The sequence below is a fragment of the Dermochelys coriacea genome, chromosome 8, assembly GCF_009764565.3.
Source record: "Dermochelys coriacea isolate rDerCor1 chromosome 8, rDerCor1.pri.v4, whole genome shotgun sequence".
Lineage (NCBI taxonomy): Eukaryota > Metazoa > Chordata > Testudines > Dermochelyidae > Dermochelys > Dermochelys coriacea.
The window spans coordinates 97536096-97563643 of NC_050075.1; the positions used below are offsets into that span (position 1 = coordinate 97536096).

The window sequence follows — 27548 nt, forward strand, 5'->3', positions numbered from 1 at the left end:
TTTTTTAATTAATTAAGTCTAAATTTTTTGTTCCCTGCTTCTTTTTTAAGATTTGAAATCTCAGGTCTTGACTTGCCTTTTCTTGCTGGAGGAGTGGAGAACTAGAGAGAAAGTGACATCACAAATGTCTGAAACCAGAGCTGCAGTTTTTTCATGAGATAGAAGACAGTTTAGTCAAACTGTTTAAAGCTCTGTGTTTTTGTTTGTCTTTATAAAAGCCTTATTAATTCAAACTTCTGGCAAATGATTGAGATAAAAGCCCAGTAAAAATTCCATCTCCATCAGCTGAGGACTGGGAAAACTGAGATGTAGGATGGCACGGAGAATAGGGTGATAGCCTGGTGCTTGTGAAACCCAAGTTCAGTTCTCTGTTCACTAACTGATTTACTGTGTGACCTTGGGCAAATCATTTAGTTTCTCGGTGCCGCAGTTCCCCATCTGCAAAATGGGGATAATACATCCCTACCTCTCGGGGTTTTGTGAGGCTCTATACATTAAAGACTGTGAGGCGCTTAAACACTACAGTCATGGAGGCCATATAATATCTAAAATAAGATTGATATAATCATAATTGGCTGACATCTGAGCTCTCATTTTAACTCCCAGCGCTCCAACAAAAATGGGTAGGTCAAGACTTGAAATTCCTGATCTAAAGTACCAAACACCTACAAGAAAAAATTAGGGTGTGGGTAAGCAGGAGGATTTAGAATTTATGAGGCTACCTTTATGCATCACAAAAGGAGTAATAAATGGCAAAGTTTTCCCTCTCTTGCAGGTCACCTTTATAAATCAGGCCCTTAAAGTTTGAGGTTGGCATGGTGCACTATTGTGAGGAGGACAGCAATCTTTTCTTGAGTTTTGAAGTGTTTGGTTTTGAGACAGTACATTTCAGAATATTCTAAGTGCTTTTTTAAAAAGACAAAGATAATTGATTTATTTAAAGAAATAAGTATGTGTAAGCCACTGTTGGATGTTTTACTTGTTCCTCTCAGTGCATCATTCCAGATAGGTGCATGTTGTCTGACTGTGCACACATTCAAAGTCAACATAAAGCTAAATAAGTTAAGCAGTACCCTGCACGCTGTGGCTGGCCCTCCCTCCACTATAACATTTTTGTGATCAATAATTGTGTACAATACATGTCTATCAATACATCTGTCCAACAGCTGGTATACAGAGCCCAATCATTTAAATATTAGGACCATATATTCACTAGACAAGCTGCATAAAATTTTGCAACAAATTTGGGGAGGAACACTCAAACGCAAAATATCAACATCAAGCCCAGTGTTTAAATCAGCAGTTAATATTCATGCCTCATCCTGTTGTCATAATCATGTTCTTTCACTTATGAAGTTTATTCATGGTGCCATTGAAATCATGAGATCTTTGCCATACATCAGTGGGAACAAGATTTGTCCCATAATCTTAAAAAAAACCAAAACTTTAAATGATTTAGAATCCTACACATCTTAATAGGCTGCCTCCCAGTTTTGCATGCAAGGCTGAGTATGTCTGCAAATCTCTGCCTGTGCCCTATCCATTAGCTGATTGCAAATGCAGGATTTGCATGCATTTTTATTCCTGTTCAAGTCTAAATAGACATCATGCCATTGTGATGTAATCTGTCTCAAAAACACCAAATAAAACTCTGAGGGTCAATTCTGATTGACCTACACTGATGGGCAAATTCATTGAAGTCACTGTGGTTTGCCTGGGAGGGTAAGTTAGTGCAGGCTTTATCCCCAGATGTTCAGGAATGCTGCTAATATAACAGGAATTAGAAGCAGGCAATTGGAAACAGGGTACATCTACATCCAAGCTTGAAGTGTAGTTTCCACGTATGGTATGTATGCCAGCTTTGGTTCATTTAAAACACTACAAATAGAAATGTGGCAGTGGCAGCATAAACGACAGGACAGACTAGCTGCCCTGAATACTGTCGACCCTAGATATCTACTGGGGCGGCTAGCCCAAACAAGTACCTGGAAATTATACCTCCAGCTCAAGTGTAGGCATACCCTCAGTCAGATTGGCCAGGTTTACTCAAGAGAGATTAATTTACACAATTAGTTTTTAAGAGGATATAAGTAACTTAGGGTGGGATCTGTTGCCTTCAATGGGAGCAGAGCTAGGCCAGTCCTGAGGTCTTTTGAAAAGCTTACCCTTATTTCCAAGCTAGACACATCTAGATTCTACAGAAACTGTGTTTCTTCAAATAAGGCAAGAGCTTTATTTCTTAATATTTACTGTAGTTTGGAGAAAGCCCAGGCTGTGTAGAACCGGAAATCACACTTGAATCTGTTTACAGTGGGAGTTGAACAGTATACTAATAAATGTTGGCATCTACAGTAAGATTTTTTAGAGCCCATTAAAATACCACAGGGATTAAGCCAGAGGTAGGCAACCTGTGGCTTGTGTACCAAAGGCGGCACACGAGCTGATTTTCAGTGGCACTCATACTGCCCGGGTCCTGGCCACTGGTCCGGGGGGCTCTGCATTTTAATTTAATTTTAAATGAAGCTTCTTAAACATTTTAAAAACCTTATTTACTTTACATACAATAATAGTTTAGTTATATATTGTAGACTTATAGAAAGAGATCTTCTAAAAACGTTAAAATGTATTACTGGCATGCTAACCTTAAATTAGAGTGAATAAATGAAGACTCGGCACACCACTTCTGAAAGGTTGCTGACCCCTGGATTAAGCTATGATTGAGCTTTTTTTATACCATGACCTACTATCATGAGTCACTGGCATGAAAATCAATGTGATGGAAATACCTGTTAACGCTAGCTCATCGCAAACTACCAAATGTAATTCATTTCAGACCCACTTTAGCTCTGTCCCACCCACACAAACCTGGTATTAACTCCTTGTTTAGGACTATAAATGACTTGATTCCTTATTTATGTTCACTCTTATCCCACTCAGGCTGCGAATATGCCCTTTGCTCAAACTAGTCTACTAACTGCGCAAGGCCTTGTCATCCCCCGCCCCCCACGGTTGACTCCCACCTAAGGGGAAAGAAAATTATCCAGGATGGATAATCAAAGAGGTTTCTCTTGCAGCGTTTCCTCCTCATTATTCTGTCAGGGGTATGTGACTTACCCCTCTCTCCTGAAAAAGAAGCAGGGTGGCTGTCTCCCAAAACCAGCAGCTCCCAGGGGATTGACAGAAGCCAGGCCCATCTGAACAGAGCCCTTGTGCCTATGCAGTGTCTCTCAGCTCTTTGAGAGCAACAGTGCCTGAAGAAGCCATGCAGGCAGGACATCCCTTACAGCCACAGAGTGGGTAAATTAATGGTGACTATATGCTGCAGGTAGTAGGTGTGCCTTCTCCGATGCCTTGCATCCTGAATTTCACAGGGCCTCTTCAGAGAGGGAACAGTGTTGTGAAGGTGTCTCTGCCAGGCTGTTCCCCATCTCCTGCTAACCAGGATCTCAGCCTCTTTGTTTGTGGAGATGACAAAAGTGCCTAGAGCTGAAACTGCAACAGAACAGGCTGGTGGGATTACAGCCCCCAAACTGGAATAAAGCATTCCTTCTCTTGAAACAGGTGCAAACATTGTCTGGTGTAAAGGAACTTGTTACTTGTCATGTCAAGACCCTGATGAAAATGAGCTGTGTCTTTCATGAAGCTATCTCAGTGAGTCAGCATTTAGCTCAATCTATCATCCCACTCAACTAGCACCTTTATGGATTTTCCTGAATAAGTACTTTTTGTGGGGGGGAAATTGCTTTCTCTCAAAAATGGTTTTCTGTAAGAAAGCCATCATACATACACATTTCTTAACTGAGCCCAGTCTTCCCTGAGGGTAACAGGATGACAAAGTTCCCTCCTCCCACTCCTCACTGGTTCCAGAACAGTGTGCAACAGTTTCACCCTAATGAAGGAAAAAAGGGTCGCATTTCAGGACAGAGCATTTCCATGGATGTGCATACTGCTCTGATCTGGGAAGAGGCAGGCAAAGCACAATTGGATCCATTAGGCTAAGTCCCATTAGTGATTTTTGTATTCTATTAGTGTCTTTTATCACAGTAATGAGGATTTTAATACCTCATAAATTCTGAAAAGCCTATGGTCCTTTTTGCTGAAGGTGGGAGTGGGGGAGAGGGTGATATTATCTAATAGGATTAGACAATAGAGATGATCACTGATGTGCAACTATCATCCTCCCATGGGCACTGAAATGACTGATTTATTTTATCATGGTGGGCCAAATTCTGCCCTCACTCTCACTAATATAAATCTAGACTAAAGCCACTGACCCCAGTGGAGTTATTTGGATTTACAGTGATACAACTGAGCACAGGATTTGGCCCATTGTGAGGAAATTACAGTATAGACAGAAGTCAGTGGAGTTACTTCAAATGTTCACCAGTGCAACAGAGAGAAGAATTTGGCCCATTTAGGTTGGGAGCATAATGTAATAAAATCTCAGTCCATAGGCAAGTTAGTGATAGAAAGATAAGGAAGGTGCCATTTGATTTGTAAAAATCTACAGAATTTCATTGGTGTCACCCTCTGTGGAATAGCCGGGGGGCCTCGCTGCCCCCATCAGCTGCCACCTGTAGGTCCTCTGGTTGGTGCAAATGTTGATAATACAGTGTCATTGGAAATGGGTCAAATTGAGTATCATTCAAAAGCCCTTTCTCCCACAAATACAATGGTACCCAATATGACACACCTAGAAAAATTATGTAAATTATTTCCATCAAGAATCATGCTACTGAGTTATAGATAAGGTTGCTTATAAAAAAAAACTTAATCCCACATCACTTTAAGCTTCTGATATTATTATTTTTATGGCCCACCTGTGGTCCATGAAGTCCAAGAGTTATGCTGGGAACTTTAGAAATAATTTAAGCATCTAGCTCTATTTATTTAATAAAGATGGCAACATTTATGGTAGGAGATAGCAATGAGTCGCTCAGAGTGATTAATTGTTATTTGGTAAGCACTCACAAGGTGTTTGATTCTACTTGTAATATTGAAAGACACACTCCCTGCCTTGAGGAGGCTGCAGTCTGATGCCCCAATCCTACATTAAGATCCACATCCACATGCCCCAATCCTACATTAAGATTGTTATGCATGTTCAGAGTTATCACTGAAGTCAATGAGTCTCTCGGGGGTGCAAGACTCCTTGGATCAGACTGCAGTATTGGAGCAAAGGCAAAGCGCACATTGAGAGACCGAGAGGTTGGGATATAAGTTTAAATTTTGTAATATGTAGAGTTAAATAAAAGTGCTGGGGCTCTGAGCTATACTAAACCCTCTGCAGCTGTAAACTTTCCTTAAGGGGGAATTTCGGTTCAGCCAGGAGGGGCCAACAGCATGGCCCCTGAGGAAGCCATGAGGAAAGGGAGCTGTGTAGAAGCCCTTGGCCTCTCCAGGGATGCTCATGCCCTCTGCAGATATCTCAAGCAGTTCTTGGGACATTCCCAGAAGATTGAAGCCCCTGGAAGTTCCATGCTGAAAAAATTCAAACCCTACTTCCCCAATTAAAAGATTCCATGGAGACCTAAGAAGCATAAATTTGCAGAGTTTCCTGCCCCCTATTTGAGAAATCTCAATGTACAGTAGTAGAATGTGTCCCTAAAGCAGGAGTTTGTATGGAGTTTCTCCGGAGATCTGATCCAGCCAACAAACTCCCATTCATCTTCCCTGACCATATGTCATGGTGATATACTCCTTAGCATTATTCCTTATTAGTCCATGAGATGTACCTTTTGTGAATTGTACTTTTGATTTTTTTTTAATTAAGAAAGCTGAACTTTTGGCTAATAGTGGATTTTCCCAAGCCAAGTAAAGCAGCTTAAAAAAAAAAAAGCCAAAGCTCTGGCAAACACATTCATGTCAACGCCCTTGCACTAGATCATTTGGTTGGCTTTAGTAAGGCTGGTCTCAAAGAATGGTCAGAATGGATGATAATATATTATATAATATTGGAAGAATTCCAGACTACAGTATTATGAGGACCAGTTGTAATTCCTGCAGGATAAAGAATTATTAAAAAATAAAATTATTTAATACTCCATGAATTTAGCTAACATTTAATCTAGCTACTATACATGATATTTCCTTTCTCCAGCAGTCTCAATTTGATCTTAATGCTATTAATTAGGGCTGCAGTATTGAGACAGGAGACAGAAAGCACTATTAATTCAATTCATATTACAATCTGAAAGCTACAGCCTATATGTTTGGTTCATATTCAGAGAAGGATAAAAATCCTCAATGAGAATCTGTCCTTGCAGATTAATTCTCCATCACACAGCACATTGTAATTTAATCACAAAAAGAAAAGGAGTACTTGTGGCACCTTAGAGACTAACAAATTTATTAGAGCATAAGCTTTCGTGAGCTACAGCTCACTTCATCGGAGCATCTGTAGCTCACGAAAGCTTATGCTCTAATAAATTTGTTAGTCTCTAAGGTGCCACAAGTACTCCTTTTCTTTTTGCGAATACAGACTAACACGGCTGCTACTCTGAAACCTGTCATTAATTTAATCACAGTGAGACTACTTTGTACTTACACAGTGCCTTTCATCAGACCATCTCAAATTGCAAAACTAACATGAATTAACATAGGGTGTCCTTAACAATCTTAGGGCAGAATCGTTCACTGGGGGACACAGGGAATAATATGGTGGTGGTGAGTTCTTTTAAGTGCTTCCCTCTCCCCACTACCCCTACACCAGCCTTTCCCAGATCGAGCTTCCAGCAGCTCCTCTTCAAGTAATTTCTGATCTCAGCCAGGCCCTTGGAGAGCTGGGATAAGGCACTGTCACAATCTGATGTAAAGGTGACATACAGCTGGGTGTTGTCTGTATATTGCACAGTTTTAGGCCCATACTGGATATTTGACCACAGAGACTCACAAGTATTTATGGGGATCAGATGTGACTAGAGAACTAAATGCTAAATCTCAGTATTCAGGCTTTTGTGTTATCACTGGGGGTGAAAACTCACAGAAGACAGCAGCACAGCGTTTACAATCACCGTTATTGCTTACAATAGACTGCTGTCTGTTATAAACAGTGACTGAGTGAATAAGGAATTGACTTAAGTTAAACCAATATAAAGCACTCAAATTGAAATTAAAGTGTCCCTCATCTGTAAAATAGTGGGAGTCTAAAGCCTGGAAGATGTTTTTCCTACACTAATGAGACACAGAATGTTCTGATTGCAATCCTACCAAATAGCAGGCATGCTCTATTGCACAGTGGCCTAAATTCAGGAAAACACCACTGTTCAGGACAGCAGTTAAAAATGCACATGCCATGAGTACTCTCCTGAGTAGGGTGACCAGATGTCCCATTTTTATAGGGACAGTCCTGTTTTTTGGGACTTTTTCTTATATAGGTGCCTATTACCACCCCCCACGCCCTGTCCCATTTTGTTCACGGTTGCTATCTGGTCACACTACTACTGAGTAGGGATGGACAGTGCACATGCACTTAAGTGCTCTCCTGACTTGGGGATTGAGATGGACTTTCAACAGAGAAGTCCTTTGTTTAGTGAGCATTACAGCCACATATTTTCATACAAACTGAACATGAATGCATAAGATTATGCTAGAGTATTGCTCAATTTAGGCTTATAAATTTCAGGATGAAAAGAAATCCATTTAAAAAAATAATCTTGCCACATTTTAAAATTCCTGGGAATTTTTTGTTCCCCGGTGTTAAGTTCTTGATTTAATGGTCCTTTTGCCCAGAAATAGAATTCTCACTGGAGCCTGGAGAGGGCATTCTTTTCCTCTTTCCTTAAAACGAGAAGTCTTTCTAAAAGATATTGTCTAGCTCAGAGGATATGGACTCGATGCAGAAATTAGTGAGTAAAATTCTATGACCCACATTACCTGGGAAGTCAGATCAATGATAATAATGGTCCCTTCGAGCGTTAAAAATCTATGAATCTCACTCTGAGGTCATAAGCATGAGGTCTCTGTTTTGCTCGTGCTCACTCAGCAGTGGTGGAGGGTGAAACTCCTAATTAGCATTTTTCCAAAAGACACTGATTTTCCGCCCCTGGAAAAGCCCATAAACATTAAAATAGTGACCATTTCTAAGAGATTGTGCAGCTCTGGTCTAGATTCTTTTAATCAGGAATCAGATCCTCTTTTTGAAAAGCAGTCTGTTCTAGGTAAAGGGCACAGACGTCAGAGCCTAGCCCACTTATAATCATAATGGGATTGACAGAAGCATGGCAGAAAGTACTATTATTAACTATTATTAATCATTATTATATGTATTATAGTAGTGATTAGAAGCCCAGAAGTAGATTGAGAGCTCCACTGTGCTGGGTGCTGTCCTGAAAAGCTTACAATCTAAAAAGACATAACAGGAATGGGAGAAAGGAAATATTATTATTATTATATTATTAAATATGAGTCAACAGTGTAACACAGTTGCAAAAAAAAAGTTTACATCATTCTGGGATGTATTAGCAGGAGTGTTGTAAGCAAGACACAAGAAGTAATTCTTTCATTCTACTCTATGTTGATTAGGCCTCAACTGAAGTATTGTGTCCAGTTCTGGGTGCCACATTTCAGGAAAGATGGGGACAAATTGGAGAAAGTCCAGAGAAGAGCAACAAAAATGATTAAAGGTTTAAAAAATGACCTATGAGGAAAGAGTGAAAAAATTGGGTTTCTTTAGTCTGGAGAAGAGAAGACTGAGAGGGGACATGATAATTCAATTACATAAAAGATTGTTACAAGGAGGAGGGAGAAAAAATGTTCTCCTTGACCTCTGAGGATAGGACTAGAAGCAATGGGCTTAAATTGCAGCGAGGACAGTTTAGGTTGGACATTAGAAAAACCTTCCTAATTGTCAGGGTGGTTAAGCACTGGAATAAACTGCCTAGGGAGGTTGTGGAATCTCCATAATTGGGGATTTTTAAGAGCAGGTTGGACAAACACCTGTCAGGAATGGTCTAGATAATACTTAGTCCTGCCATGAGTGCAGGGGACTGGACTAGATGACCTCTCAAGGTACCTTCCAGTCTTATGATTCTATAATTATTCCCATCTAGCAGATGGGAAACTGAACCAGAAAGAGTCTGAGTGAGTTGCTGCAGGTTATACAAGGAGTCTGTGGCAGAGTCAAGAATTGAATCCAGATCTGCTGAATCCCACACAAGATGTTCAGAATTGTGTCCTTAAACCTCTACTTTAAACTTGGTGGACTTGGTTCTCACTGTTATGCCTTCTGTAGCTATTTACACCCATGCAGAGTGAGCAGGAAATGCTATGAGATCGGAGTATTTTCTATCCTCTGGGCACCGACTTTGCACAGGTGACTACACAAGGGGGAAGGTAGTGGACACTGAGGAGCAACAAGGGTAACTAAATAGCCCTTTGACAATGATTCTTTTATCTATTTCTTTCCAGGAACATGTTTCCAGCCAACCTTGTTGAGGCCACATTCAAACAGGTGAGTGTCTGCATTGATGCTACAGAGAAGCCATCTTCAGATAATGCATGCAGTGAAAATTTTTAAGCAAAAATTGAGATTTGTCAGAAGTATTCTGGTACTGTATATTGGTTCATATATGCTCAGTACCTTCAGTGGCATCTGATGTGAATCCCTTTCAAGTCAATGAGAGTTTTTCCACTGACTTCAGTGGCTTTGTGTTAGGCCCATAATGAGTAATCACTTTGCAATACAGGAGTGTAATCAGAATCATTCAGCTATTTTAATAATCACTTGTTTTTAGGTTAGAGGCGAAAGTAGCTGGAAGGGTTACCTATTTTGCCAATGAATGGGAATTGGAGTGGGAGTCAGGCAAGGGTTCGTTTTGTTGCCAGTTATTTGGCAACAGATTCCTTCATGTTTTTAATTTTTTTTAAATGCTTCCATTCAGTATTTTGATGGGCACAATACAAATCATACAGCGCTTGATCTGTATCTTCAATAGCTGTTGCAAGAGCTCTGCACTTCTGAGGTTCAGGCCTTAAATAATTAATATCCAACAAGCACTGCATATGATCTATGGACAGGTCTAGACTAAAATATTGATGTATGTAAATCACAATAATGGAGCCTGGAGCAGTCACAAGTGCCTATGGCACGTACTAATGTGTTGCTATCATATGTTCTGCACCAGGCGGTAATGCAGTGTTGCCATGGTACTAAAAGGCTGGAATGCTGATGGTGTCATGTGTTTGCTTGTGAGTGGACTTGTAACAAAAATGTAAGAAGGACACAGTCCTGTTGATGTTAGGGTTGATATGGGTAAAATTCTCAAAAGAGTCGACATACTTAGTAGGCGAAGTCCATGATTTAGGCTCCTACGTGACTTATGGTAATATTTTTTAAAATACCTATGTTCGTGAGATGTATCTTTGATTCAGAAAGTAGTGTCATATCATCCTATAAATCAGAGCTGCTCATGCTGTTTTGATATTTAGTCATTTTGGTGAGGAAGAGTTTGAAATAGTTTGTATTAGCCCTTTCCACGCATTTTGCTTGATTTCATCCCGCTTTCCTAGTTCTCTGGAACATGGATTTTTGATTATCCTTAGTCCCCTGTGAAAATGATTTGAGATCTGCCCAATAAATTCGATGTAAGAATATGGAAGGCGGGGGAGAGAGTGTGAGAGTACACAGGATAATTCCTTATTTGTTCCTTAATTAGAGACATTGGCCCAGACCCCAAGTTCTGGCTGAGGAGTGCTCACTGCACCTCAGGAAGTGGGGAGCACAGGCAACTTTAAGCCACCTTTGCACCTTCCACAGCCTAGGGACGACAAGGCCCTCATCAGGAATCATCAGGACACAGGGATCCCCCACCTATGCCCCCTTTTCTTGAACATACCAGGGACCAGGAAGGGAAGTGGTGTAGGTGTCCCGATGGCAGCTCTGTGCTACCAGACAACAGACATTTGCTAAGATACTAATTTGACGTTGGCTCTTAAGCCACAAATGTATCAATCAGAAGGCCTGTGCCATTCTCTAAGAGCTCTTTGAGAGGGCTGCAAACATGACTTCTGAAACTGAACAATGTTGTTGGTGATCCTGGCCCTCATTGAATGGCATTAGGGAAGGGCAGAGAACTTTACATAAGTAAATCATGTGACAATAGAATCACTTTCCCCACCACTGAAATGCAGTCATCCGGCAGGTGGAAGGTATTTAAGAACACACAGCAAGATTACACAAAAGGAAGTGAAGAAGGATGCTGTATCCAGTTAAAGCAATGTGGGAATTTATTTAGGCAGAACCTAATTACCCAAACAGGAGTTTGAACAGGACACTTTACCTAAAAGCTTTGAGCAGGTTAAGAGGAAAGCTTGGGTGTAATGCCCTTTCAAATGGGATATATTGCATGGAACCCTTACCTTTGGTGGGACAAAGAAAAAGTCACTGATTAGCATTTGAGGGAGTTATTCCTAGTTACACATGAGAAGAGTGAATATAGAGAAATACCCTAGCAGGGTTCGATATGTCTGCTGCCTGAAGTTCTGCTTGGAGTAGTTCCTGATTTTGTCAGATTTTTACAAAAATAGGATCAGAGTTGTTTTTCCAGTAGCTTGGGAGGAGGGGAAGCTGTTTCTCTTTCTTCCTCAAATGCCCCTTCCTTCTCACAAGGCACTTTGGAGCCCATTAAAGCAATCTGGGGACTCATTAACCCTTTAGTCCCTGATGACCCACTATAATATTCTGTGTTCTTTCAGTATCGCACCAAGAGCATTCCTATTGTCAAATCCAACAAGGCAGCTTCTGAAAGCACCACTCGTCGGATCATAATATATGGGGTCCAGGATGAGAATGGATCCAATGTCCAGAATTTTGCCCTGGATATCACTCCCCCTCCAGAAGTGATTTACAAATCTGAGCCAGGCACCAGCGATGGCATGAACGTGCTGGGGATTGTGATATTCTCCGCCACCATGGGTATGTTTTAAACATGTTGGAGCGGGTCATGTTTGAATTGATCTGTGTATTGTTGTTTTGGGGGTTGGGTTTTTATTTCAGGGAATCGGGGGTGGGAGGAGAGTTCTTGTTTAGTATTCCTGATGTAATTATTTCCCACCTACCCTTCTCTAAACTTCAAGTCAGAAAACACATATCCTAGTAATGTACTCCAATCCTTGGGGATGAACCTTGTTCATAATCCTTGATGACATTTTCTTTTCATGCTCTGGATTGTTTCTATGCATGCTGCTTTCCCCCTTTTCCTTTTAATTTCACTAAGCCTTTGTTTGTTTATTGTGTATTTGCATTTGAAGCTACTGAATTTTATTTAGGGGCCTTTTGCATATAGAGGGCAGTGAGAAACAATAGAAATGTCTGCTGTATAGTTTTCACTTCTAACATTTGTACTTTGGGCTAAGTAGCCCTATAGTTAGAGCAGGGGTGGGCAAACTTTTTGGCCCAAGGGCCACATCTGGGTATGGAAATTGTATGGCGGGCCATGAATGTTCACAAAATTGGGGGTTGGGGTGTGGGCTCTGGGGTGGGGCTGGGGATGAGGAGTTGAGGGTGTAGTAGGGTGCTCTGGGCTGGGATTGAGAGGTTCAGAGGGCAAGAGGGGGATCAGGGCTCGGGCAGGGGGTTGGGGCATGGGAGAGGGGCAGGGGGGCAGGCTCCGGGCAGTGCTTACCTCAAGCAGCTCCCAGAAACAACGGCATGTTCCCCCCTTCGGCTCCTACACAGAGGTGCGGCCAGGTGGCTCTGCATGCTGCCCTGTCCGCAGGCACCACCCCTGCAGCTCCCATTGGCTGCGTCATGAGTCACTCCCTCCTGAGTAGGAAAGACAGACAGACAAGGAATTTAGTGCTTGGACTAAGAACAGAGGGAGGATAACAAGGGGACTCCTTCTGTTGCCTTTGAGGGCCACCACCTACCAGAATGAATTGACATTTGTCCCAGTGCTGCATACTGTGGCTGTTCACAACTTCATGGATAGAACTCAGACCCCACCTATTTTAAAAGCACTTGCATCTACCACTTGAGAGAAAGGAAGATTAGCAGTACAGGGGCTGACACACAGCTGACCAGTTCTGATTCTGTCCAGTAGGAGGAAGTGGTACTTCTAATCCACTATCCTGTCTCTAACCATGGCTGGAACCAGAAGCTTCAGAGGAAGGTGAAGAAATCTTGCAATGGGCAAGAACAGGATAATTATGCACAGGGAAAGTTTCTTCTTAACTCCCTTTAGTTAGAGGCTGCCTTATGCCTTGAAACATGAAGGTTTATATCCCTTCCCAGATATTGGTTTTATCATTAGTAATATAAATCTGGATGCATTTGTTATCAATATAAAATACCCAGTTTTTAAAATCCTGTTAAATGCTTGCCTCAGTGATATCTTGAGGCTTTGAGTTCCACAGGATAATTATGCATTGTGTGAAAAAATATTTCCTTTTATTAGTTTTAAATTTGCAGTTTTTTGCTTTCATTGAATGTCCCCACTACAGTTTTATTTGTACCATAGTTCAATGTTAGTAATTATGTATTATCTAGGAGGCTTATTGTAATGGACTTTGAGAGCTCTTATCAATTTAGAACGTTCAGTTTTATGGGCCTGAAGAACTCAATAGAACTCTTTATGTTATCTAACTGCAGTAGATTTATTTCTTTATTTATTGAAATGTTTTCTAAGTGGGCTACAATTTGAGTCAGAGGGAAGGGAATTTTACCCCTCCTTTAGACATGCCCATGGTCCTTCTGATAATGGTAAAGTGATGATTTTCACATAGAGATGCTGATAAAAAGAATCCCTTTATCTGTGTTTATGATGTTGAACTTGGAAGGGAATCTGTTCAGCAGATGTGGTTCCAAAAGCACCTTTGATTTTTCTTATTTTATGCATGGTTTGCATTAGTAAAGGGGGCAAAATTCCAGCCTGTCAGTATCACATTTTTCTCTCCCTTTTGTTTCCGCAAGATATGGAGTCCCACTTGCATCCTTGTTGTTAACCTGAGATCCCCTAATTTTCAATGATTTAACACTCAACCCTCAAAACACCATATCACAGCCACCGACCGTCCAGCTGAGCCAAGGATTACTAGACAGGAGTCTCTTCACTCCTAAAACAACAAGGAGTCTGGTGGCACCTTAAAGACTAACAGATTTATTTGGGCATAAGCTTTCGTGGGTAAAAAAACATTTCTTCAGATGCATGGAGTGAAAATTACAGATGCAGGCATTATATAATGACACATGAAGAGAAGTCCTGCAAAATTCATTTGCAAATTTAACACCATTAATTTGGGTTTGAATAGGGACAGGGAGTGGCTGGCTCATTACAAAAGCAGCTTTGCCTCTCCTGGAATTGATACCTCCTCGTCTATTATTGGGAGTGAACTACATCCACCCTGATTGAATTCATAGATTCATAGATTCATAGATACTAAGGTCAGAAGGGACCATTCTGATCATCTAGTCCGACCTCCTGCACAGCGCAGGCCACAGAATCTCACCCACCCACTCCTATGAAAAACCTCACCCATGTCTGAGCTATTGAAGTCCTTAAATCATGGTTCAAAGACTTCAAGGAGCAGAGAAGCCTCCCTCAAGTCAACCATGCCCCATGCTACAGAGGAAGGCGAAAAACCTCCAGGGCCTCTCCAATCTGCCCTGGAGGAAAATTCCTTCCCGACCCCAAATATGGCAATCAGCTAAACCCTGAGCATATGGGCAAGATTCACCAGCCAGATACCCAGGAAAGAATTTTCTATAGTAACTCAGATCCCATCCATTTAATATCCCATCTCAGGGGATTTGGCCTATTTACCCTGAATATTTAAAGATCAATTACTTACCAAAATCCCATTATCCCATCATACCATCTCCTCCATAAACTTATCGAGTAGAATCTTAAAGCCAGATAGATCTTTTGCCCCCACTGCTTCCCTTGGAAGGCTATTCCAAAACTTCACTCCTCTGATGGTTAAAAACCTTCGTCTGATTTCAAGTCTAAACTTCCTGGTGGCCAGTTTATACCCATTTGTTCTTGTGTCCACATTGGTGCTGAGCTTAAATAATTCCTCTCCCTCTCCTGTATTTATCCCTCTGATATATTTATAGAGAGCAATCATATCTCCCCTCAACCTTCTTTTAGTTAGGCTAAACAAGCCAAGCTCCTTAAGTCTCCTTTCATAAGACAAGTTTTCCATTCCTCGGATCATCCTAGTAGCCCTTCTCTGTACCTGCTCCAGTTTGAATTCATCCTTTTTAAACATGGGAGACCAGAACTGCACACAGTATTCTAGGTGAGGTCTCACCAGTGCCTTGTATAACGGTACTAAAACCTCCTTATCCCTACTGGAAATGCCTCTCCTGATGCATCCCAAAACCGCATTAGCTTTTTTCACAGCCATATCACATTGGCAGCTCATAGTCATCCTATGATCAACCAATACTCCAAGGTCCTTCTCCTCTTCCGTTACTTCTAATTGATGCGTCCCCAATTTATAACTAAAATTCTTGTTATTAATCCCTAAATGCATAACCTTACACTTCTCACTATTAAATTTCATCCTATTACTATTACTCCAGTTTACAAGGTAATCCAGATCCTCCTGTATAATATCCCGATCCTTCTCCGAATTGGCAATACCTCCCAGCTTTGTATCATCTGCAAACTTTATTAGCACACTCCCACTTTTTGTGCCAAGGTCAGTAATAAAAAGATTAAATAAGATTGGTCCCAAAACCGATCCCTGAGGAACTCCACTGGTAACCTCCCTCCAACCTGACAGTTCGCCTTTCAGTAGGACCCGTTGCAGTCTCCCCTTTAACCAATTCCTTATCCACCTTTTGATGTTCATATTGATCCCCATCTTCTCCAATTTAACTAATAATTCCCCATGTGGCATGGTATCAAATGTCTTACTGAAATCTAGGTAAATTAGATCCACTGCATTTCCTTTATCTAAAAAATCTGTTACTTTTTCAAATTGGCCCTGTCAACACTGGTTCTCCATTTGTGAGGTAACTCCCTTCTCTTCATGTGTCATTATATAATGCCTGCATCTGTAATTTTCACTCCATGCATCTGAAGAAGTGGTTTTTTACCCACGAAAGCTTATGCCCAAATAAATCTGTTAGTCTTTAAGGTGCCACCGGATTCCTTGTTGTTTTTGTGGATACAGACTAACACAGCTACCCCCTGATTCTTCACTACTAGTATTCATTAGATTAAAGGGGATGCATATGCTATTGAGTCATCAAACCATTTCTCTGCTCCCTAGAGCTGAGCATGCTGTCTCAGCAGTGCTTCCAACTTCTGCTGACTCAGGGATCAAGAGGTCAGGAGCTGAGCCCTTGTCTCTGCGTAGGGGTGCACAGAACAGCCATTAGACCGCTGGGCTAACCTATAACCATGTTAGCTGTGGTCAGTTTTTAGATATACACACTTACATCTTGCCATAGACCAGTTGATCAACTGTACCAAGGTAGAGGATGGTTGGTGATTATGTTAAATTCTCCTGGCATAGTTACAGCACCAAAGGGAACTCAGCCGTGTATACCCATTTATTATATGGTTGTAATTTTATACTTAAGAATCTGGCGACGAGCACATGTTGTGACACTCCTGAAGCCGGGGAAGAATGCAATGGAGCCAAAGAACTTCAGGCCTATATCACAACTATGTAATTTCTACAAACTGTACGAGCATCTCTTATCCTAAACCACCTATCACCATTCATTGAAAAACATGAGCAAGCATGGATTCCACCAGGCAATTAATGCACTGGTCAAGTGGTGAATATCATTCAGTACATCAAAGATGGCTTTGAAAAGGGTATGGTAACAGGCCCTGTGTTTGTCGACCTATCAGCAGCATATGACACAGTGAATCACTGAAGGCTCCTCACTAAAGTATACAACATGATGAAAGATCACTGCCTCATACAACTGATACAACCTCTACCAGAGCACTGACGTTTTACATTGAACTGTGTGGGAAGGAGAACCAATGGCAGCAACAGAAAAATGGCCTACCAAAAGGGAGTGTACTCTCACCAATACATTTCAACATCTACATCCATGATCAACCAATCCATCTCAGCACAAGTTTTATCTATTCTATCGATCCATGCATCACTGCACACGCCAAGGATCTTGCCCAAATTGAAACTACGCTAACTTTGGCACCGTCTGGGCTCTCGGTCTATTACCCCAAGAACCAATTATATGCTAACCCAGCCAAAATGCAAGCAAGTCTCTTCCAACTTTGGAATCATGAGGCCAATAAACAATGTAACATCATCTGGAATGGGATATCACTTGTTCACTGCTGGAATCCTGTCTACCTTGGGGTGACATTAGACTTCAGTCTCTCCTTCAAGGTACACATGGAGAAGAAAAGAGGCAAAGTTAGCACCCAGTACAACATACTCAGGAAACTTGCAAATTCAAAAGGGCAAACCAGCCCAGCAATACTAAGAGCCACCACATTTGCACTTTTCTATTCTACAGCCGAATATGCATGTCAGGTGTTGGAAAGATTGGCTCATGCAAAGGAGCTGGATCCTGTGTTTACTGACAGCAGCTACTACATCACAGGATGTCTAAAACCAACAAACGTGAACAGCCATTATGTGCTTATTGGAATTGCTCCACCAGATATCAGGAGACTGGTCACAAGCAAACTGGAATTACTACAACAGGTGGAAAATAATGGACATCTTCTACATAGTCACACCATGGCAGTTAGCCACCTGAAATTGTGGGAAAGCTTCCTAGATGCAACAGAACTGCTTAAAAATTCACTAACGGCTATTTGGCTGGAAATGTAGCACACACAATTCAAACTACTCAGCAAGGACATTAAAATGCACGTCAATGTTACTGAATACATTCACACAAGTGCAGAGAAGGATTGGTTGACCTGACAAGTTTAAATTGCCTCTGAACAAGAGCTGGCAGGTCAACAATCAATATGCAGCAGTAGTGTTATTCCAATGACCCAGACATGTGACTGCAGTGAAACACAAACCATGGAACATCTGTTGATCTGCCAGCTCCTGGAAGAACCATGCACTATAAAAGATCATGCCAGGGCTTCAGACTGGGCCATACCACGTGCCCATCACTTGAAAAACCTATGACTGTGATGGAGAGACAGGAGAAGAATTATATATGTGCATTAAAGGTTTGTTTTTAGATCGTGTCAGATTGGTGGCTGTGGAAACATAAGATTCTGCTACTTAAGACCACCTATGTGTTCTGCTTCTAGGAGCCGGACAAATTTCCCATAGAGCAATTCACTTAACAGGGTATTTCTTGACCTTTGGCAGGAGCTCTACATCACCTTCCTCCCATCCTAGGGAAAAATGAAGTGGCAGGGATCAAATGGAGGATGTGTGGATGGGCCTTGGAGGAAAAGGAAAGTATCACTCCAAATATGTTATGTATGAAAATATCACAATATACATCAAAATAATTCATTTGGCACTGGGTGCTTCATAGCAGTTCTGCTCAGTCATTGGGCCTGATTCTCATTTACACCAAGGCCCCTTTACACCATTCTAGCAAAGTAAAGGGGCTTTAACGTGGGCATAACGCATAACTGCCAGAGTGGCGTAAAGAGGCTTTAGCATAACTGAGAATCAGGCCCATCCTCTCTTAGTAACAGAAACCTGCTTTTTCTTTTTCTGGAAGCAGGAGGTGAGTGGTTTAGCAATCTTAGCTTAGGAAGAAAGCCTTCTTCTCAATTTCAAGGTTGTGTCTGGTTCTGGCCAACTCTGCCCCAAAATAGGCAGTGTTGGCCAGAGAAGGGATGTGAAAAAGGCGCTTTAAAATGCACTGATTCAGGGCCTCATCTAGGCAGCCTTCTAGGGCACCTAGCTGGGTAAGTGTGGCCCTGTTGGGGTGTGTGTGATGGATAAGAGGTGAGAGTCTAGCGCAAATTTTGAAGAATTGGAAATCATCTTATAAATCACCGAGAGTAAAAACTTTGCTTGGAAATGACCACTTGGGCTTCTTACGTAATGGCTGCAGAAAGGGGCTTGTGCAAATGACAGTAGGGTAAACTGGTGAGGTTTTACTGTTGATGAACATTTCTTGAAACCATCCCTTAGTGTATTTATTGTACTTACTTTTCCATGTATAGTATATAGAGGAGTATAAACAAGTCGTATGAAATATTAGTTTGTACTGACTTCGCTGGTGCTTTTTATGTAGCCTGCTGTAAAACTAGGCAAATATCTGGATGAGTTGATGTACCCCCTGGAAGACCTCTGTGTTCTCCCAGGCGTACACATACCCCTGGTTGAGAACTACTGCTTTAAGAGACCAGTGAGTCATATAATCATCATTCAGCAGCCTCCAGTCTTGCCTGCTACCTCTCCTGTTGCCAGCACTTGCCATACTCAGACATGAAAGAGTCTTCTTGTAAGCAAATCACAATTATTCCTGTAAAATAAGAGGTGATCCATTTCCCCTCTTCAGCATTCTACTAAGTTAGAAAGCTAAGACTTTTGAAAAGATGCCATGGCTTAATAAAGCCAGTCTAGCTTAAAAAGCTGAACTTTGTAATTAACATTCTGTTAGCATAAATGAGCAACATTGTTAATAAAATATAATGTGGTTTGTGACCAGAAATTTACAGCTAGATGAATATTAACATATAAACCCACATCCTGCATGCATTGTTATTGTGAAATTGTTGGGTCTGACATCTAAGTGGCTCACTCCCCTGCATCAGGAGGGGATTGTCTTGGAACCATTATAATCTGGGACCTGGCCTGCAAATGCAGATGTGCACTCCAAGTGAGAGAGCATGGGCCCTCAGTCAAACCAAACATTCTGTCCATCCAGAATAACTGTTAGAGTGCACCCCACTCACAGCTTTGTTTTCTTGTAAAGTCCTCTTCAAACATAAATTGATTTGGTGCAGTTTGTTTGTGAAATGCTTCCTTGAGTGATTAACATGATCCGTTAGAATCCTCACAGGGGATCACTGCAGCAAATTAGTTAAATAGTAACATGATAGATAAGTTTTAATAATGTATACCTAATAACAAACATAACACCATACAGAAAATATAGAGTTACATAACTATTCTTGGAACTAGATCCCCTACCTTTATGACTGTTGATTGCTTATGAATGTGTTTGTTTTCTTTGCTGATTAGTCTTGTGCAGTAGTTTGGCTGTTCCTTGTTCATTCATGTGCATTTGCTTGATTCTGCTAAGGCTGCTAAGCCAGGGTGGCAAAAAGAACCAGTTGTGAGGGTGGCTTTTATCTTATAGATGCTTATGCACTAGAAACTGGTCTGAGACCAAATTAATTTCACAGACGTCAGATAATGGCTTTTGGTCACTGCCAGTCTGGGCTGGATTTAAACTGGTGAGCCAGAAGAAAAAGGCTCCTGTTATCAGTTTTACCCTAAAATACACACACACACACACACACACACACACACACTCTCTCTCTCTCTCTCTCTCTCTCTCATATATATATATATATATATAAATATAATGTCAGTGTTGTTGCCCTCTAGTGACTGGTGCATAGAAGGCGAGGGATTTCCTAGTGGGAACTCAAAAGAGATCTCCTTTAGCTTAAATGGTAGATGTTTGTCTTTGTGGAGCTGAAGAACCAAGGGTTGTCCTCCATGCCCTATATGTGTTTGTGTGATTTATATTTCTGTGTTTCTACAACACAGAGATTTGTTGGATTATCCCACTACCAATTATCTAAGCCAGCTAGACACCCCACACTTAGTTCACTTTGAGTTGCAGTAGAGAAGGAGTATGTTGGGGATTTTCAAGAGTAAATGAGAATTAAAACAATAATGTGTTTGATTGCAGGTATAATGCTGGGCAGAATGGGTAACAGTGGAGTTCCCTTGGTCAGTTTTTGCCAGTGTTTAAATGAATCCGTCATGAAGATAGTGGCAGTTTCTGTGTGGTAAGTAGCTGTTTTATCAAGCAAAAATATCTTTTAAAAAGTTTTAAAGTTTTTAAAAAGTTGAAGTATATTTCAACAGAAAAAAATGCTCTGAGATGATGTAATCTTGTTTCCAGGCAAATTCATGAGGGACAACAACCTCAACTTTGTATGGCGTTAGTACTTGAAGGAAGTTATGCAATCATTCCAGGCCAGATGCTGATCCCTGGCTCTGTTCCCTTTGCACCACTCCAGTGGCATAAAGAGGACAGAGCTCTCAACACAGATGCCAGGGATTCCCCTAACAAAGGGGAATTCCTGGGTGCCATAAAGCAACATATTTAGGTCTATGCCACCTGCTCCAGATGTAGACGGCATCGCCAGTGGTGTGTGCAGGGGCATGAAGGGACAGAATGACAGTGCACAGCCCTCTGGCAATCCCCAACCAGCAGAATAGGCCCTAAGGGACCACTCTAGCCAAAATAACTTAGAATGCCCGTAAGTTAGATTGGTGGCAAGTCTGACCCCAGATCAGGAGAATGGAAAGGTGGCTTAGACCTGGTATAACAAAAGTTAGCCCAGTAGAATTCATCTATTTTTAGCAGAGCCAGCCACACATCTATACTCATGTTTGTCTCCTATCGAAATAACCCTCAGTTATTGCAAAATTGCTATTCCCCATTCTCGAGCAGCGCAAATCTCTTACCGGTGTAGGTATATCAACACAACAGCAGTGTGGATGTAGTCTGACACAGAAATAGCTATACTGGTAAAGTCATCCCACTACAATCCCAACTGCACTGCTCCATATCTGGTATCCTTTTTGACCAGGGGTCAGAGTGACTGGAAGTTCACTTGTCTTTAAATGGCCAGTGCATGCTTCATAGCTGCACCTGTGGGGTTACAAGCTACCTAGTGCAAGAGAGAGCATAAATCCTTACCAATAGAAAAAGTATGGCCCACCTTCATTCCCAATCCCAGGACCCATGCCAAGCATAGCTCAGACAGACCCGAGCATCTGGCTCTCTGTTTTATGCACTTTATACCATAGACCTACCTGGTTGTAAATGAGCAGATCTGAAGTTAGGTTACTAGAAATATCCATAACTTAGAAGACCCTAAAGAATACGCAAAATTGTAAAAAGTTCCAGGGCCTAGAACTTTTCAAATCCTTCCACTGATTAACAAAAACTTTCTAACTTGGGAGGAAAATTCCTTGAAAAGCAATAGAAATGCATCTGTCTAATAGTAGCCTTTGGCATGATAAAAAAAATCTTAGGGCATGTCTACACTACAATTAAAAACCTGCAGCTGGTCCATGCCAGCTGACTCGGGGTTACACATTTCAGGATAAGTGGCTGATTAATTGCGGTATAGGTATTCGGGCTGCAGCCCGAGCTCTGTGGCCCTCCCACCTCACAGGGTCCTAGAGCCCAGGTTCCAGCCCAAGCCCAAATGTCTATACTGCAATTAAACAGCCCCTTAGCCTGATCTCCGTAAACCCGAGTCAGCTGGCATGGGCCAGCTGCGGGTGTCTAATTGCAGTGTAGACATACCCTTAGATTCACAACTTGGCTCTTGCATCTCCCATAGCCAGTGGCAGATTAGCCACTGCGTCAACAGGGCCCGTGCCTGGGGCCCGCGGACAATTGGGGTGACTCCTTGCCCCAACCCGCTCCACCCACCTGGCACGCCTGCTGGGGAGTGGAGTCAGGGCGCGGAGGCTTGCCCTGCTCCACCTGCCTGGTGCTCCTGCCAGGGAGCAGGGGAAGCCCCCATGCCCTGACTCCACTCCCTGGCAGGAGTGCTTTGGGGGTGGGGGAAACACAACTGCAGGCGGAAGGGGTGGGGGGGGCCTCCAATTCCTCTGGTCCAGGGCCCTGCAAAAGCTCAGTCTGCCTCTGCTCATAGCTTTATCCCTAAAATGCTGCTCTCAATTTCTGGGATGCTGTTAAAATTAAATGTGTGTGTGTGTGGCGGGGGGGAGGGAGGAGAGGGGACAACTTTCAAAATATAATTGACATTCGCTCTTTACATCAATGTCACTAATTTAAGAACGGCTCTTCAGCACTTTTGTGAACATTCTTAATAATGAGTAAATACTGCTACTACATCATTAATACATTGTAGTTACATAGCACCTTCCATCTGAGGCTCTCAAAGTGCTTTGAGGTAGGAAAGTATCACTGCAGCAGCAGCAAGAGCAATGCCCAGCTTATAACTTTTAGCCCAGAGATTACAGCACTCACCGGGAATGTGAGAAACCCAGATTCAATTCCTCCCTTTCTGCCGGAGGAGGAGAAAGGATTTGAATGAGGGGGTCTCCCACCTCGCTCTCAACCCATGACTGTTCCATTGTGAATAAATACTTAAACAGTCATGAGGAGAGAGAGAGAGAGAATGACTCTGTAGTCCAGTGCTTAGAGATCCTGGTCCACTCCCCCTGCTCCAGTCACTGTTTCATTATTTATCCACACTGGAACATCTTCAGCAGAAGACACAGTGAGCAACCTCCCCTCCCTGCAACCAGAGTATCCCATAGCTCAGTGGTTAGAGCAGTCTCCTGAGACGTGGCAGACACCTGTTCAAATCCAGGGAGGAGGGAACTGAACCGGGTCTCTCACATACCAGGTGACTGTATTAACCCTTGGGCTGTTATAAGGTGGGTACCAGAACCACTTCTTCTTCCTGTTAGGGTCCCATTCAGATTCTATCTGGTAGGCAGGCTCTGAGCATGCCTTCTGGATCAGATCTTATATGCAACTTAGGTGTCTGAGCGCCTATCTTGTCATGGTCTGTGACTCACACTGGGGCTTAGGCAGGAGATAGGTATCCGGACCCCAAGAGTGAGGCAGCAGTGCATGTGCCCAGAGGCAGAAAAATAGGCACCTAGGGAACTATTACCATGAAAACATAGGTGCCGAGTGAGTTTAGGCACTTTCGGGATTCAGTGACAGTTTTGTGGGTAACAGTGGATCCAAAACTGGAACTAAGTGCCTTTGTGGATCTGGGCCTTAACTACTATGGTGTTGGGAACCTTAAAATGCATACATGGAGGGAGAGATTAGATATACACTGCTTTATTAACAAATGGTATTTGAGTGTGTTGTGTGTGTCCTACGGGCCAGTCAGTAGAAAACAGTATCATTACTAATAATTTGATATAAAAACATTTTCCCAGAACTCGTGAATGGAAAAGGAATAAGGGTCCAGCCCTGCAAGATGCTCCTATAAAATTCTGAACACCCTCCATGCTTATTAAACACTGAATGGTTGAGTCCTAAGTCTGTACTGAAATGAAAGTACAGGAACTTGTTATCTCACTAAATTGTTTGGTGGAAATGATCTGGCTCATAGTGATAAATGTCCCTCTCTGTTCACATAGGTATTTTCCTTTTGGAATAGTGTTTCTTATTGCTGGCAAGATCTTGGAAATGGATGATCCTACAGCTATTGGGAAGAAGTTGGGCTTTTATGCCATTACTGTGGTTTGTGGTCTGGTGGTTCATGGACTGTTCATTCTGCCAATGATGTACTTCTTTATCACCAAGAAAAACCCTATTGTTTTCATCAGAGGGATTCTTCAAGCCTTGCTAATTGCTCTGGCCACATCATCCAGGTATTAAGCACTGATATTACTAAATACCTCTGATTTCCTAATTAGAGCTGTCTGAAACTTGGAAGTTCAGGTGCGCAGGAAATGCCAATATTTCAAAATTTGAATTCATTCCAATTCTGGACCTGATGAAAAATGAAAAATACCCCCCAGGATTTCAGCGGCTGCTGAGTGAAATTGCTGCTATGTGGTGGGTGACCGCTATGAAACGGACAAGAATCATGTCAGTTTCACTCAACAGATGCTAGGGCTTCCAGAATCTGTGGTCCAATGTGCTAATTACTGTCAATATTATAAAAATCATTATTCCCATTCTACCAACGGATAAACAGAGACACAGAGAGGTTAAGTGACTTGTCCAAAGTCACATGGAGGGTCTGTTCCAGAGCTGAGAACAGAACCTAGGAACTTCCAGTGTCTCCTGGGCTACCTAGTCTACACTGCATCCATATGTTCCTGAAATCATAATGGTTCCAACTAAAGGCCATAAAAATTAAAGGGACTGTCAGCGTCTCTATTATAAATTTCATTTTATAGGATTTTATAAAATTTAATAACTTGCTAACTGAAATATAGTACAGTATATTTTGCACAGTGAAATCAGGAGCAAATTGTGTTTTGGGTGGCTTTATTAGTTCTAATGAAGTTTGAAAGTTTAAGGCTATTTTTAAGTAGAACAACACATAAAAGTTTGTAGCTTCAGATGCATTTGTATTCCCCAGACTCACAGATGATGATGATGATTGATGATCTTACAGTCATAGATATTAGTGTTGGAAAAGACCTTTCAGGCTCCCTCTCAACACTCTCCCCTGATCCCACTAAGATTTCCTCAGTCCTGGTTCATAAAACCTCTAATGCTGGTGACAACACTTCTCTGGGCCATTTATTCCATTACTTAATTCCCCTTAGTCTAAGGACATTTTCTTATCTATTCAACCTGAATTTTTCCCTCTTTAGGACTTGTGTCTCTCATTGTTTTACCTTTCTCAGCTCCAGAAAAAAGTGCCCCTTTCTCTTCTTCCAGTTTGTACTGTAGAAAGATAATGGCATTTTTCACCAGGTTAGAATCCTATATTTACCAAGTGTGGTCTTACTGGGGCTTTATAAAATAGCACAGTTACTTCCTTTGTCATACACTAGATTCTCTTCCTTCACATTTGTGAGTACATATCAAATGTATTATTCACCTGATCTTTTCTGCATTATTGCTTTCTAAACAGCTATTTCCCCTTTTGATTGAAGCAGGTCATTATTTCTTCCTATGTATGTTACCTTTGGTTTCTCTCATCATCTGTCTGCCTATATCTCTGGCCCATCAGATCATTCTGCAACTATTAGCTACCTTCTCTGTAGTTTAGTCTCTAAGGGTACGGGTTGGTCATGGTATCATGAATTTTTCAAAGTTTCTTTTCTAAAATATACCAAAATCATAAGTCATAGATATACGGCAAAAGTCAGGCCTGATTTATAGTGACCAAACTACAGACCCAACTGTCTAAATTGTGTTTTGTGTTTACACAGCATTCCTTGATAGTCTGCAATGCCAGTATGAACACAAGCAGAAAATTGTGCACATTCTCAGATGACTCTGTGCATAGCTTTGTATGCTGCATGTGCAATTGCCCGTTTGCACCAACAGATGCATTTTTCTGCAAGTGCAATGTAGACTTCTTTTTAAAAAAAAATACATTATTTGGTGTTTTTTCTCTTAAATGGTAGTGATGAGATAGTGAGAAGAATAGATACTGCACATAACTGAGTTGTTGCCAAAAGAACATGCACAAATAATTGGTTTTGGAAAGTAAAGCTGCTTCTCCTGACAATCAGATACAGATGTGATGACTAAGTAATACTTGCCACAAAGGCAACATATTAATATTAATAATATAGGCATTGGATTATTATTTTAAAGCAGAACAAAAGGTTGGCCTACTAACGTGTCCCGACCATATGTTTCTGCATCAGTGCACGCCTACAGCTAATGATAGACAGAACACTGAAAACCACCGGGTGTGGAAAGATTTCTTTAGTTAAAGATCGTAACTATAGAAAAGACATACCATGCACAAAAAGTGAGACAAATCACTCTTGGGAGATTTTCCTGTTCATGTCAAGGGCCAGCTGTTTTCTTTGCCTATTATTATTAGTTATTATGGTAGTGCTTGGAAAACTCATTCAAAGATCAAGGCCACACTGTACAAATACCTAGCAAAGACACCAGTGAGCTTACGACAGGTAAACAAGACAGACAAATGGGAGTGGAGGGTGCAGATGGGAAGGATGAAGTGTTTTAAATACAGATTATACTGGATAAAGCCATTGCCAAAAAGTAAATTATTCTTCACCTGGCTCTTTATATGTAGCAACACTAATGTAGACTATGACAAAGCTTAGTGAGTCTCTAGGGGATAATTCATCTTTTCACTGAATTTAGTGTTGGTGAAAGATGATGGAATGATAGATCAGGAGTCTAAATACATCTAGCTAACCACAGATCAGTTAAAACAAGGCAGTGCTAGCACAAGCCTTCCCACACCAACTCCTTAATTTGCTTTATCTTTGTTTTCCAGGGATCCTTTTTGACGGTCATTCCCCAAAGCTAATTTAGTTCTTGGCACCTCTGTCAAGACTGCAAGTAAGGGTGCCACTTTGTGTAAATGGTGCTGGTAGCATTAGGATGTGAACTCCTGTCCGCTACAGGAACTGTAAGCCACCAAGCAGTCATCTCATTGCAATGACTTTGCTGACCTAAGCATAACTGGAACCCGTAACCTATAAGTGAAGGGTTCTCCATCCAACAATCAGTCCCCATGCGCTGTCCAGTTTTATCACTTTAGATGCCAATGACATACTTGGCATTTGTATGGAAATGTCAAACATATAGGGCAAAATTCTGACTTATTTGCACATATATATTGGTGGAGGGCGGAAGGGGCAGAAGTTTCTTTTACCCTCCTCCTCATCCCCCGAAACAGTGCACCCACACAGGACCATAGCACAACATGTACTTGTTTCCTTATGTGTTTGACAGGGGGTCCTAGTGACATACTAGGTAGCATTCC

The 27548-nt window shown here is 41.6% G+C and overlaps 1 protein-coding gene across 5 annotated transcripts in view; it reads left to right on the plus strand.

Annotated features, from left to right (window-relative positions):
• The window catches only part of SLC1A7 (solute carrier family 1 member 7), a 94218-nt gene that overhangs the window by 49639 nt on the left and 17031 nt on the right, over positions 1-27548 (plus strand). For all 5 annotated transcript variants that reach the window (XM_043520312.1, XM_043520314.1, XM_038411895.2 and 2 more), the window contains 4 exons: positions 9409-9451; positions 11695-11914; positions 20789-20888; positions 24253-24486. In XM_043520312.1, coding sequence (XP_043376247.1) covers positions 9409-9451; positions 11695-11914; positions 20789-20888; positions 24253-24486 — 597 coding nt within the window. The remainder of the gene's footprint in view (positions 1-9408; positions 9452-11694; positions 11915-20788; positions 20889-24252; positions 24487-27548) is intronic.